Source organism: Ustilago hordei (genome assembly GCF_900519145.1).
Source record: "Ustilago hordei strain Uho2 genome assembly, contig: UHO2_contig_06, whole genome shotgun sequence".
In the NCBI taxonomy this organism is placed as follows: domain Eukaryota; kingdom Fungi; phylum Basidiomycota; class Ustilaginomycetes; order Ustilaginales; family Ustilaginaceae; genus Ustilago; species Ustilago hordei.
Genome location: NW_024545253.1, coordinates 1,082,668 through 1,095,401, shown reverse-complemented (window position 1 = coordinate 1,095,401; position 12,734 = coordinate 1,082,668). Strand labels below are relative to the sequence as shown.

The 12,734-nt window shown below is 51.3% G+C and overlaps 5 protein-coding genes across 5 annotated transcripts; 3 read left to right on the top strand and 2 right to left on the bottom strand.

Annotated features, from left to right (window-relative positions):
• Positions 1–5,375: 5,375 nt before the first annotated feature.
• Positions 5,376–6,155, top strand: UHO2_03796 (uncharacterized protein; the record flags this gene model as incomplete). The annotated part of the gene is made up of 1 exon (XM_041554402.1): positions 5,376–6,155. The coding sequence occupies one exon, from the start codon at positions 5,376–5,378 to the stop codon at positions 6,153–6,155; it is 780 nt and encodes a 259-aa protein (XP_041410336.1).
• Positions 6,156–6,941: 786 nt separating this feature from the next.
• On the top strand, positions 6,942–7,975 carry UHO2_03795 (putative ARC35 - subunit of the Arp2/3 complex; the record flags this gene model as incomplete). The annotated part of the gene is made up of 2 exons (XM_041554401.1): positions 6,942–7,650; positions 7,746–7,975. The coding sequence occupies 2 exons, from the start codon at positions 6,942–6,944 to the stop codon at positions 7,973–7,975; spliced, it is 939 nt and encodes a 312-aa protein (XP_041410335.1).
• A 170-nt stretch (positions 7,976–8,145) lies between these two features.
• Positions 8,146–9,102, bottom strand: UHO2_03794 (uncharacterized protein; the record flags this gene model as incomplete). The annotated part of the gene is made up of 1 exon (XM_041554400.1): positions 8,146–9,102. One exon carries the CDS (start codon positions 9,100–9,102, stop codon positions 8,146–8,148), a length of 957 nt encoding a protein of 318 aa, XP_041410334.1.
• Positions 9,103–9,691: 589 nt separating this feature from the next.
• Positions 9,692–10,633, top strand: UHO2_03793 (uncharacterized protein; the record flags this gene model as incomplete). Its single annotated transcript, XM_041554399.1, has 1 exon — positions 9,692–10,633. The coding sequence occupies one exon, from the start codon at positions 9,692–9,694 to the stop codon at positions 10,631–10,633; it is 942 nt and encodes a 313-aa protein (XP_041410333.1).
• A 199-nt stretch (positions 10,634–10,832) lies between these two features.
• On the bottom strand, positions 10,833–12,401 carry UHO2_03792 (uncharacterized protein; the record flags this gene model as incomplete). Its single annotated transcript, XM_041554398.1, has 1 exon — positions 10,833–12,401. The coding sequence occupies one exon, from the start codon at positions 12,399–12,401 to the stop codon at positions 10,833–10,835; it is 1,569 nt and encodes a 522-aa protein (XP_041410332.1).
• Between the last annotated feature and the right edge of the window lie 333 nt (positions 12,402–12,734).

Sequence of the window (12,734 nt, the reverse complement as noted above, 5' to 3'; positions counted from 1 at the left end):
CCTTGAGCTTGGTCCTCCTCGTGGCTGTGCCTGGCCCTCCTCGCATATGGCTCGGTCCTCCTTTGCATGTGAGTCCATAGGAGTCCATGGTCTCCATGGAGACTGCACTACGACCTTGCTCTCTACTGGTATCGACTAGATCTTCGATACCTGTGCTCCTTCCATATGAACCAGTGACCCTCCTGCTTCTTGAGCATCTAGGCCCATGACACATTGATATTGATCGTGCCGAGCTACCCCTGAACGGAGTGTCCACAGAGGTCAGCCGAAACCTACGATAGTATATACAACGAACGCCACCTGCTGTCGCTGCGCAACTTGATAGTCACCGATACCGAGACAATAGCTGTCGCACAGTTTGATAGTCACCGGGTATCTCGACAGACCAACCTGGGTTTCAGGCGCGAGACCCCTGACAAGAAGATGGTATCATGAATCCTGCTGGGATTGGTAGCAAACAAGATCATATGGCATATTCCATGGAGATTAAGTGGCAAGGGTGATCATATGATGGAACCAGTAGGGACTAGTGACACAGACCTTTGAGGTCGCCACCAGATGAGGTAGGGACCCTGCACGACGATGAAGTTGGCACATGGGATGGGTGCCAACATCAGGAGGTGGATGGGAGAGGGGGCAAGCATTGTCATTGGTATGAAGTGGGGTGACATCTATCAACGATGAGGTGACATGGCTCTCCTCGGTCCAGGAGCAGGAGAAGCAGGGGCTGGCAAGGAGGGGATGCCTTGGTAGAGACCTCTACCACAGTGCTCGACAAAGAAGGTACTCTCCAGAGAGAGAGCTGGAGCAGAGTCGCAGGCAACACTGCAAAGATGTATATAACCATACCTTCTCGTCATAAGTGGTCAAGTGGATCTCCATCCACTCTACACCATACATAACTAGTTATCACTTCAGCATAAGTATATATTAGTTTCAGTCAGTGTAGTCACAATCAAGTAGAATGCTCCCATTGTAGCATGTGTGTTGTATCACCACTCACTGACATCTGAAGGCAGTTCATAGCAAACCAGCAGTCCAGATAAAGATAGAACCAAAGGCAGTTGTCCACTGCAGTCTGGGGATCACCTCAAGCACTCAGTTGACACACTGGACACTTGTGTCGACAACATTAACTATCTCAATCACACCAAACCTTCAGTGTCTTGCAATACATTCAAGTTATTGATCATGCTGAGCTACCTCTGGATGGAGTGTCCACAGTGGTTAGTTGAAACCTGCAATAGCAAAACCATTACTGCATTTTCAAGTGAGAAAAGTAATAGAGATGGCACTACTACATATCTTGGCAAGAATCATAATACCACAAGTGCTGTTGCATATCTTGACAGGATTTGTAATAGATGCGGTTCTATTACAGATATCAGGTTTTGGGTGTGCGACCTCTGACAGAGTGCAATTGGGAAGTCCACCAGCTTGACATCACAATGGCCTACCTCAACTCGACACTCAAACATGTAATTTATATGAAACCACCAGAGGGTGCAAAGGTACCAAATGGAAAAGTTTACTGAGTCATCAAGGGACTATATGGACTGAAACAATCAGGACAGGAGTGGAACATGGAGTTCAATAAGTTCCTTAGGTGCTCAAATTTCCACAGGCTTGATTGTGAACCATGCATCTACACCAGAGGAAAAAGGGACAACTTTGCAATAGTGATCATCTACATTGACAACATGTTGATCATAGCCCCAAAGCTGGAAACAGTCAAGCATATCAAGGAGGAAATAGGTAGCAAATGGAGGATGGAGGAGGGTGGCAACATATCCCATTTCCTTGGGATTAAAATCTCCAGAGATCGAAAAGCAAAGACCATGGACCTCAAGCAAACCAGTTACATCAAGCAACTACTGGATGAACACTTGGATAAGCACAGAAGAAAGTCCAGCATACCACTTCAAGACATCCTGGTCCCAGAAACAGCAGCAAGCATAGTGGAATGGAAGGAGTACCCACAGATCATTGGCAAACTTCTGTGGCTCTCAAATGGAACATGCCCAGATATCAGCCAAGCTGTTGGCATCCTCACATGCTACATGACACAACCATCAAAGGAGCATTACAACACAGCACAGAAAGTACTTCAATATTTGGACCACACACAAGAAGTCCACTTGCAATATGGCAGCAACAAACAACAGGATTTCCTGATGGCGCATAGCGATGCAAACTGGGCAAGTGATGCTACAGCGCAGCATAAGAGTGTCATGGGCATGAATGCACAGGTAGCATGAAGGCTGTTGGTTCATATGGAAGGAGCACAGGTACCAGGGGTCAGATCACAGAAGAAGATGACCATAGCAGGTCTAGGGGTGGTCAAGCAGATGCCAGAGGCCTAGCTGGTACCAGTAGTAGGCATGGTCGGAGTGCAGCCTCCATGGAGACCATGGACATGGAGGACTGGGCCCATATGCAAGGAGGTCCAAGCACTGCCACAAGGAGGACCGAGCTCAAGGAAGCATACAGATGGTTACCACTCAGGGGCTCGAGAGACAAGAGTCAAAGGAACCATCACCAGTCAAAGGAGAAGGAGCAGTGTATAGGAAACTGGCAAGCAGGTCCTGAGGAGGAGGAGCGGTGTCAAAGGAGTCACCACAGCTCAGGAGGCACAGGGGTGCCAAGCAAGCAGGATAGCAAGGAGGAGGAGCAGTGTTGAAGGAGTTGAAGGAGTTGAAACAGCTCAAGAGGCACAGGGGTGCCAAGCAAGCAGGATAGCTCAAGGAGGACAGGAGTGGTGCTAGAGGGGCCCCCTGTACAGTACTCGATGAAGAAGGTACTCTCTGGAGAGAGAGCAGGGGCAGCATCACTGGCAATGCTGTGAAGAGGTATATAACCATACTTTCTCATCATCAAAGGTTGAGTGGATCCTCATCCACTCTACTCACCCTATAACTAGTTATCACTTCAGCATAAGTATACATTAGTTCCAGTCAGCATAGCAGCAATCTATCAAGGTTGCCTCTCATTGTAGTGTGTGTGTTGTATCACCACTACCTGATGTCCAAAGGCAGCCCATAGCAGGTCAGTGGTCTGGATATAGATAGAACCAAAGGCAGTAGTCCACTGTGGTCTGGGGATCACTTCAAGCATTAGTCAGCACACTGGACACTCGTGTTGACACCACCGAATTACCACCAATGCCACCAGCTTTATCACCACCACCACCACCTTCACCATCACCTTTGTATTGATACTGATCATGCCGAGCCACCTCTGAACGGAGTGTCCACAGCGGTTAGTCGAGACCTGCAGTAACGAACAAACACCCATATCTACACCACCGAGCTGTCATCGCACAATTTGATAGCTGTCGCACAACTCGATAGTTGCCGAATGTTTCGACGAGATCACTAATCACTACCAGCCAGACCCAGGTCTCAGGCACGCGACCCCTGACAAAGAGCTCATCCGGTTCAGCAGTATTCGTGCATGGAAATCTGGTAGCATGGAAGTCAGCACTACAGCAGTGCACTGCCTTATCAGCAGTGGAAGCAGAATTTGTGGCCATGACAGAAGCCACACAGGAGGTTCTGTTTTTCCAACACCTCTTCAAGGCCATTGGAATTGATGTTGGTACCTGCACAATCTTCTCAGACAACACTGGTACCATTCAGGTTAGCAAGGACCCTGTGCAACATTGGAAGTTAAAGCACATTGACACCAAGTACCACTTCATCAGAGACAATGTACAAGATGGAAAAGTCAAGATCAAGTATATCAACACCACAGACAACTTGGCAGACCTCTTTACCAAACTAGTGGGGAAAGATGTATTACAGCATGTGCAATGGGGGCTAGGATTAATGCCTCAGCAGGTCACAGTGGCTCAGCAGTCTCCTGCCTTGCTGCTGAGGGAGGCAGTTGAGGGAGACATAACAAAGTAGGAATTCTGGCCAATGAAAATTTTTGCAATGGTCTCGCTCACGCGCAAGTGGCGAAAGACTTGGAGATCTCCGGACTCGAACTTGTACTTAGAACACCACAATCGCAGCAAAAACTCTAGCACGCAACTCTTTTTGGGCATTGTTGGACTCGAGCTCTTGTCGCTCCCTTGCTTCGTCTGCCTCTCTTGCCATGCTCGATATCAGCTTTGATTTGCTTGTTCGCCTGCGTAGTTCGATGTATGCCACCCTTTTGCCCCCTGACTCTAATTACTCGATGAGCTTGTCGCCACTATCAGCATCCGGTAGGCTTCATGGAGGCTGTCGTCCAGTTTATCGCTTGACATGCCTAACTGGAATGAGCTTTCCTTTGCCGATCGCACATGACCCCTCTTTGACCGTTACCTCGCTTAGAATGACTGCACTGTCAGCCCGCCCCTTCTTCCATCACCATCGGAGTTGGAGACTGGCACTCAAACTTTGCAACCGGCCATGTTTTGCCACCCTCGACTGACGTCCGCAAAAGAGAATCGCATCACAATGACCATCTCTCCAGCTTGCAAGCGAGACCAACACCAGGATAAACCTCAAACTGTTGGTCTACGCTTGTACCTTGCGTGACACGTTAACCACCTTCATGGCCTCGTCTCCCACCCTGACTATCCATCGTTCTGTACTACCGTGAGATGGGCGTGGTGGTCTCAATTGCGCATCACGTGCTCGTGCTTGGCTTTCAACGGACCCACTCCTTCACAGACGACACTGAAGGCAACATACCTTTGCCAATATCTGCTCAGTGGTGTGGGTAGCGTGAGAAACAGGCGTCACCATGCTCCCGAAACGCCGCTCCCGTGTACCGCAGGCGTGTCACTGAAAGGTCCAGAGATCTGGCCGTATCCTCAGGTCTGCATAATCCTACATGCAACCTCGTCTGACAGTGTATGATTAACTTTTGCTTGATAAGGTGCCAGAAGCAGTGTCCAATGTATGAGCAATTTCACGACCATCTTTTTCGAACTGCTTTTCGAAGTTCTCATATTATGATACTCACGCATTCCCTCAAAGAACGTTACTTGGCGGGATTCGGAGACAGCTCCCCATCTCGCCAGAAACTGATCACGGAAACAGAATGTAGGTATTGTATGAATCGACCCCAAAGTGAACAGCTCCTCAGTTCATGCTTGCTAGTGCAGAGGAGCAAAGTGCCGACGGTTTGGGGTCGATCACCGATTTGACAAAGGCGGCCTCCCGATCGCAGTTAGGATGGCTTCGCGCTTTCTCAACGCGTTGCACGTATTGGACCCTGAATTGAGAAGCCAGGATCTTCGGCTCGCTTTCTCTGAACTTCATTGTCATTTCCTAGGACTCCTTCGTCTGAAGCATCGATCCGAAGAAGCCATGCCCTCTTCTCGGAAGCGGAGGAACTCAAGAACACCATAGCGGTAGGCAAGGGCTGCCCTTGCTTCAATCATGTCATATCTACCACCCATCAGTACGCTCTGGGACCACGCATCACATCCATCTAAACGAGCATGGTCTCGCTCACCCTCTCCCGAACCAGCCCACCATGGCCCTGCAAATACTCAAACAGGACACAGCGCGCAGCTCGCACCAGCACGGCAAGCCGCTGTGCAACGTAGGCTTGTACGTCAATCCACACGAGGCGACCACCTTCCCATGCGAACCAAGAGCGCAGAGCAGGCACGACTCCTTCGAGCACTCAAGGGCTACCCTCCTATCGGCAGTTCAGCCGACGCTGATCAGCTCAGCGACTTGGAAGAATCGATCGAAGTGGGCAAATACCAAATGGTCCGATTCGGCGAACGGTACATCGTTCAAATCGGCAGGCGGCGGACGATGCGCGAAGAGGAGCTCTCGAATGAGGAGGATGACGGGAGGAGAGCGGCACTGTCTGCTGTCGATGCTGGAGTGTCGATAGACCCAGAAGGGGCTGTACTGGTAGCAGAAGAAGGCGGCTCTGTGCTGGGTGACAATGAAGGTGGCGCTGGACCGTTTATAGGCGGTCACACTGGGCACACGCAAGCGGAACTTCAACAGAGACAGGTGGCAGAAGCGGAAAGAAGAGCGAGAGATGCAGAGGCGGAAGCGAATAGAGCAGCGGCAGTAGCAGAAGCGGCACGAAGTCAAGCTGAGAGGCAGGCTGCGTTTCAGGAAGAGGAGGATGCAGTTGATCTGGATGGTGACATCGAGGACTTGGACGAAGGTGATGACGACGTCGACTTTGATTAGCGTCCGCAAACCCACCTGCGAACAAGTCTCAGAGAGTTTCATCAGGAGCACGCTGCCTAGGCTAACTCTCGAGCCTATCGTTCTCAAAATGACACACACGAGTCGCATGTCTACCATCTTCTAAGAGTGCGTTCACAGTAGTAACATAGCATCATATGGGATCGCAAGGTATAATCGAAAACGCTTCCTTCTGCAGAATGCTACTACGATCAGCCTCTCGACATCGATCCTGGGGCGTCTATGTGCATGGCCAATGAGCTGTCTTGTGTTATAGCCCATGCTTGTTGAGAGGTGATGGTCTTTGATTGAGCGGTGGAGGTAGAGTCGCGTCTAACCCGGGCGAGAAATGTAATTTTGCGGTTTGGAGAGAGGAAGACGCACAGACCAATGGCTGTGTGAGTTGAGATCGAAATCGGTCAATCATGGCCGTCAGCGCTGTGCTGTGTCCATCCGCCAACTCCACACTCGCTCTCAGATACGCTCAGTGCATCAATCTACGCATCGCCTCTCCGGACCCTTCTTCTAAACCGTCCATCCTTCCCGACTCGGCTCGTCTATCATTCTCATACAGTCACGAACACACTGCTCACATCGATCCGACGGCAGCATTTATTTCATCGCTGACCGCCAAACGCACAGACGCACTCATTCGAATACCTCCACCCCGCGAATCAGCAACCAGTCTCGGACGCTTCCAATCGAGTAGACGAAGCTATTCATCGACTCCAACACCCACTCACCAAACAACTCGCTCCCAAAGTCTTCCTCCCGAAAGATCCAGCCAAGATGATCATGCTAGGTACAGAAAACATCATCATCCGCGATGTCCTACGCGAAAAGTTTGAGAAGCCATCCTCGGTCGACCAAACATTCACAGACTTTGACGGAGTAGCATACCACCTCGAATCACCGTCCAAAGCAGGGCCCATCACACTCTCAATGGACATTCGATGCTGGTCCGAACTTGTGCAAGCCGGTGCTTTGGATGTCCTCAAACGCGAATACGGTTCATGGATTCGAGACTCGGTCGAGCCAGAATACAGTGTCACTCTGGAATTCGATTACGCAAAAGTCCCTGCTGCCGGTCCGGAACGTGATGCTCTCATCAACAGCGTCTCTTTGCTCAAGCGTAATGCTATGGCCGCGCCTTTCGAACGTGCATTTGCGCTCCAAAAGCAGCTCGAAGAGGCGGCCCAGAACGGAACAGGCAGCGCTCAAGGTGCAGGAGAGATCATCCCCATCAACTACCGAGACGACGAGGCGATCTACGTCATTCCTTCGGTCGACAGAGTTACTGTTGTCTTCACGACCACGTTCAAGGAGGAGACTGACAAGGTCTTGGGTAAGGTATTTTTGCAAGAATTCGTGGATGCTAGACGTCAACCATCGATCCAAAACGCTCCTCAGGTGTTGTACTCGAATCGAGAACCTCCACTCGAAGTAAGGAATGTCAAGGGTCTCAACAAGGGTGATGATGTCGGATACGTTACTTTCGGTAAGCAGCCCTCTCTGCACTCCATATCATCCCCTTTCATCCTCTTGTCGCTCACACATCTCATTTCTGGCTTTCGATTGTGTTGACGTCGACAGTGTTGTTCCCAAGACACTTTGCCAGCGCCGAAGTATCCGCAGGCACCATTTCACGCATTCAACTCTTCCGCGACTACTTGCACTACCACATCAAGTGCTCGAAAGCTTATATGCACAGTCGTATGCGTCACCGAGTCGCAGAGTTCCTCAAGGTTCTCAACCGTGCCAAGCCTGAACTTGCGGAGAAGGAAAGGAAGACTGCAAGTGGTAGGACTTTCCGTCGTGCATAGAAGCCTGTTTCACATCTGTGATGATTGCAATGTAACCGGTCATTTGAACAATGCTTTACTATATCATTCAGCCCTTGGCTGAATCGCGGTCGAGTTGATCTGAGAATGTGGTATATTAAAGAGCAACATGTCTAGTATAATGATAGGCATGTGATAGGCGTGAGAATGACTCAGGAAATGGAGAGGTGTTCACCGGGCTGCAACTGCTTGAGCACGGCACCCGAGTCAGGATGACGTTCCTCGACGAGCCTTTTAGCCTCTTGCAGAGCAAAAGCCTCTCGAGAAAGCAAACGTCCAACAATACCTTCCCCTTGCTTATGCTCGTCGTGTGTAGCCAGCACAATATCTGGCTTAAACGTGGGTATCAAGTCTATAATGTTAGGGAAGCCGCATGCGACTGTACCGATGAGTGGCAGTGTCTGGCGGTCGAAGCTGTGTATCAGGACCCTCTTTTGCTCCTGTTTCCCTGCAGCAGCGTCCTTCGGCAGGAGGCTAGCTGGAAGCGATTTTGGCGTCATGCCATGCGGCGAGTAAAGGATTTGCGTTGTATTCGCGCCGTTGCTGCAAGAGATGAGGATCCCACCATGAAGCTTGCTCCAGGCCGGAGACATGGCCCAATCTTTTGCTGGCAGATGCTCGACCGATATCCCTGACGGCGTGTAGCTGTGTTGATCCGCATCCCGCTTTACCATAGCAGAGGAAATGTCGATGATCTTGGACCTGTAGAGCGACTTTGCAATCTTGAGCGATCGAAAGGCAGAGAGGGAATCTCCGGTCGTGAATATGGTGGCTCGTTGAAGTACGCCCAGTGAATCGGCATCACTGATTGAATCCTCATGAAGATGGTCGCTGAAGGGATGACTAAAAAGCACTGCATCTATGCGCTCTCTTGTCGACTGAGAGGACAGCCAGTGGTCAAGCTCAGCCAGTGACTTGGACGAAGCTGGCTCTATTCGAGTTTGGCGGGAGAAGATCGGCGAACCATCTACCTGCGGTGTTGGATGCAGCCATGGGTCGAGAACGAGATTGTAGAACGTGGAGTCCTTAGCATCTTGTGTTGGATCTCTTGGAAGTCGGATCAGCCAAGAGGTGTCGCCATTGAGCTTATGTAGCTCTACTAAAGCCATCTTAATCACGATCTTTGATTCTATCAGAGTCTAGGTTTTCTCGGGGGTCATGTGCGTGACTGTTCGCGTCACAATGGCACGTCATCCGGTTACATCTTGAACCGTTCTCGAGCGAGGTGTGATCGTGTCGGTGATCGTGCGGGCAACCGGATGCTGTTATCGAGCGACAGTGTTGTCGAAAGTCAAGTCGAGTTGACGAGGCTATGCATACTGACGTTGACGCACAGACGTTGTCGCACAGACGTTGATGTGGAGGCTGAGCTGCGTTTTCTTAGTAGTGGCGTCTGACTGTGACCAAATCAAGGTCGAGACTGCGCTCGAGCCGTGTGGCACTTTGACCGCTTCTCCGCTCTTCGACGGAACCCAAGGCTGTTCGACTCGAGACCCTACAGCTGAGTCAGGTCATTTGACGCTCACACTTGCTTTGATGTTGGCATCACTCCCCCCTCATCCTCTTCTTCAACAACCACCATCACCACCTCCACAACCTCTTACCGCAGTTGCTACACCGTTCTTAACAACGCTTAAAAAGCAGGTCCCCCCCCTGACGATCGCGACTCATTCTGGCACCAAAGTGCAACCTTTATTGATGTCGAACCTACTACAGAATGTGCTTAGCTCAAGGCTAGCGAACGCGACGTTAGGCACGTCCAGCAACGAAGCCTTCACCGACAGTGGCGCTGAAGCCAAACAGGGCCTCAACGACTGGGAGCAAGTCGACACGGATGAGGAGCTTGTCAACGTGCAATCCACTCCAGCTACTGCTTCCGCTACACCCCTCGAGCGAAGCCCACCCGCCTCACCCACACGTGCCCATTCATCGTCCCGTCTCGCGGTCGAAACAGACACGACTGACTTTGAAAGCGATGTCGACGCATCAAATTCCGCTAGACAAGCCTCAGCAGCTGGCGGTGGTAGCAGTAGCAAGCTCCGCAGCACCACCTCAAGCAGCGGCAAAAAACCTTCCTCCTCGCAACGCAGCAAGACCGACCCTCTGCGCTCGCTTACCAGCGAAATCGCACAGCACATCTTCCTCCAACCCCCCGTCGAATCCCTTCTTGCCTGTTCAGGAGTTTGCAGACGCTGGCGTCGCTCGGCAACCCTCAATTACTGCTGGTACCGTCACTACCAACACAACTTTTCCTCCACCTCTCTCGATTCCGCCCTCCCCTCCATCCCAGCTTGGGGTAGCGGAGGAGCCAAATGGACCCGTCGCGAAAGCAAGACCGACTGGAAAACACAGTTCGGCAAGCAAAAGAGAATCGAAGCAAAAGACGCTGCACGTGCCGAATCACTGCCTGGATCAGGCACTGCTACGCCATCAAGAACACAGAGATTGCAAGATGCAGGTATAATGACAACGCACGAGGCTAGAATGGAACAGTGGAAACAAGAGGCTGATGCACAATATACGAAGCAGGAGATGAGAGATTATTACAAGTCTGGTGCCAAAGGTGGCAAGTTTAAGGGTAAGAGGGAGAAGGGTGGTGTCAAAACAGGGGCAATGGGCGATGGCGGGTTGTGGGAGTGAGTGTAGGCCCTCCTGCTCATGGTTTAGCAATACCCTCTCTCACCAGCTTGTGTCTGTACGGACTTTGTTCTTCTAACTTTATCTTTGCAATTTATTCTGCTCATCATGTGTCGGACATGTGTGCAGTCATATGCTCTGTGCGGTCTGGTCTGTGCAGATTGTAGATGGCAAAACAGCGATTTGAACAAATTGTCCACATTCAGTTATCGTCATCAGCATTCACCCCACCGCCCAAACTAACATCGTCCATCTCTCCATCTCCGTCCTCATCATCTTCCCCTCCTAGAGCTTCTCGTTGCTGCTGCTCTGCCTCTACATCCGCACTTTTCGATGCAGTAGCTCCTCCAAGAATGTCCTCTTGCGAGTCAGATGGAATGATCACAACCTGTGGTGGAGCTCGGACTGGAGCTGCTGCTGTCTCCTCGGTCTCAGCTGCGGCGACGGTTTGAGCTTCGGGTTCGGCATCTCCATCCTCAGATGGTGCAGAGGTGGTGATGATGGGCGGTGGCGGTTGAGTTTGCGCTTCAGATGATGGTGCGTGTTCGTCGTCATTGTGTAGGTTTAGGCCGAGGGCTGAGCCTGATGCCTCGGATTGAGGTTGTGGTGCAGGCTCCTGAGGTTGTGCTTGCTCAGTAGCGGCGCTAGTTGCTTCCTTGTCTGCTTCGGCTGTTGTCTCGCTAGCTGGCACCGCCACTGCTGGAGGTTGAGTATCCTTCTCCAATGGTGGCGGAGGAGTGATATTTGCTGACGAAGCCGTTGTAGTCGCTGCCGCTGCTTCTCCTGCCGCAACTCCTGCCACTGACCCCGCCGCTGACCCCGCCGCCGCACCATTCGACCCACCCATCTTCCCCAAAACCCTATCAATACTACCTCTAATCGTACTAGCATTAGGCGGATCTTGATCCAAGTAAAACGCCGAAATGCCTACCATCTTCTTCTGATCATGACAAGCCAAGATCCAATGCGGCAGCACCGCTGGAATACTCAACTGCATCGCCTTACTATACCCATTACCCTGCGATCCCTGTTGTGCATGGACATCGCCGGGATTCCTGGGATCCGTGCAGATGTAATGTGTTGTGTCGATCTGAATCCTATCGCTCCATCTCGCTTTCATGTTGGAGAGAGCGGTTTTGGCAGCTTCGAGCATTTCAGGATCGTGTACGTGACCAAAGCAGACACTGATACCGGAAGTGTCGTTGATGGTGTGGGTTCGAGTTTTTATAATGGGGGAAGAGAAAGTGCCGGCGGTGGTCTTCATAACGAGATGAAAGGTGTATTCTGCGTTGACGTCGAGGCCGGATAGTTTGGTGGATGTATTGTGGAGTGGGTTGGGGATGGGAGCTAGACGCTGCCCGTTTCGGTAAATGTCGAGGGAGAGCAGGGTTGCTGTAGCGAGGGTCAAACGATCCCATTCGAGTGTGACCGAAGTTTGAGTGACGTTGCGTAGACGCAGCGCAGGTGGTTTTGGCGACTGTTGGCCGAATGTGTGAAGGATGTCTTCTTGCAACTGATCGAAGTCAGCCTTTTGGCGACGCTCTTGCTGATCATTGCGCATAACACGGATGTTGACGACGCTACCGGAAGAGACGCCCGGCGGAAGCAGCAAAGAAGGGAACTCGATAAGCGAGGCCTTCTCACCAATCAAGATCGCCATACCAGCATCGAGCTTGCCCACCGTAAAAGTGAAAGAATCATCTGGACTGTTGGACTGCATGCTGGAGTGAACGTAGTTCGGTGCAATCTGGCTGACGTAGTGTGTTGACATGCTCAGCGATCGATTAATAGGTTGTAATTGCTACACCAGCAAGCACTTTCGGAAGAAGAAGGGCTAATGAGGCTGCGAGTCTATGCGCTGAGCTGCGAGTGCCGAAATGCTGAGTCCAGCGAGTTGTGGTGGGGTTGCGAGGTGGTAGAAGGAGGGAAGGGGAAGGGTCAAGGAGAAGAAGTGTGTGTTTGATCGTGTTTCTCTCCAAAATGCGGGTCCGAGCGCCGTTGACTGTGACTTGGGCATCCCACGCGCCTGTCAAAGCCGCGTTTGTGGATGTTAGCCCGATTGCCAACTAACATGCGGCTGTGTCGCAAAAGGGTCTCAGCCTGT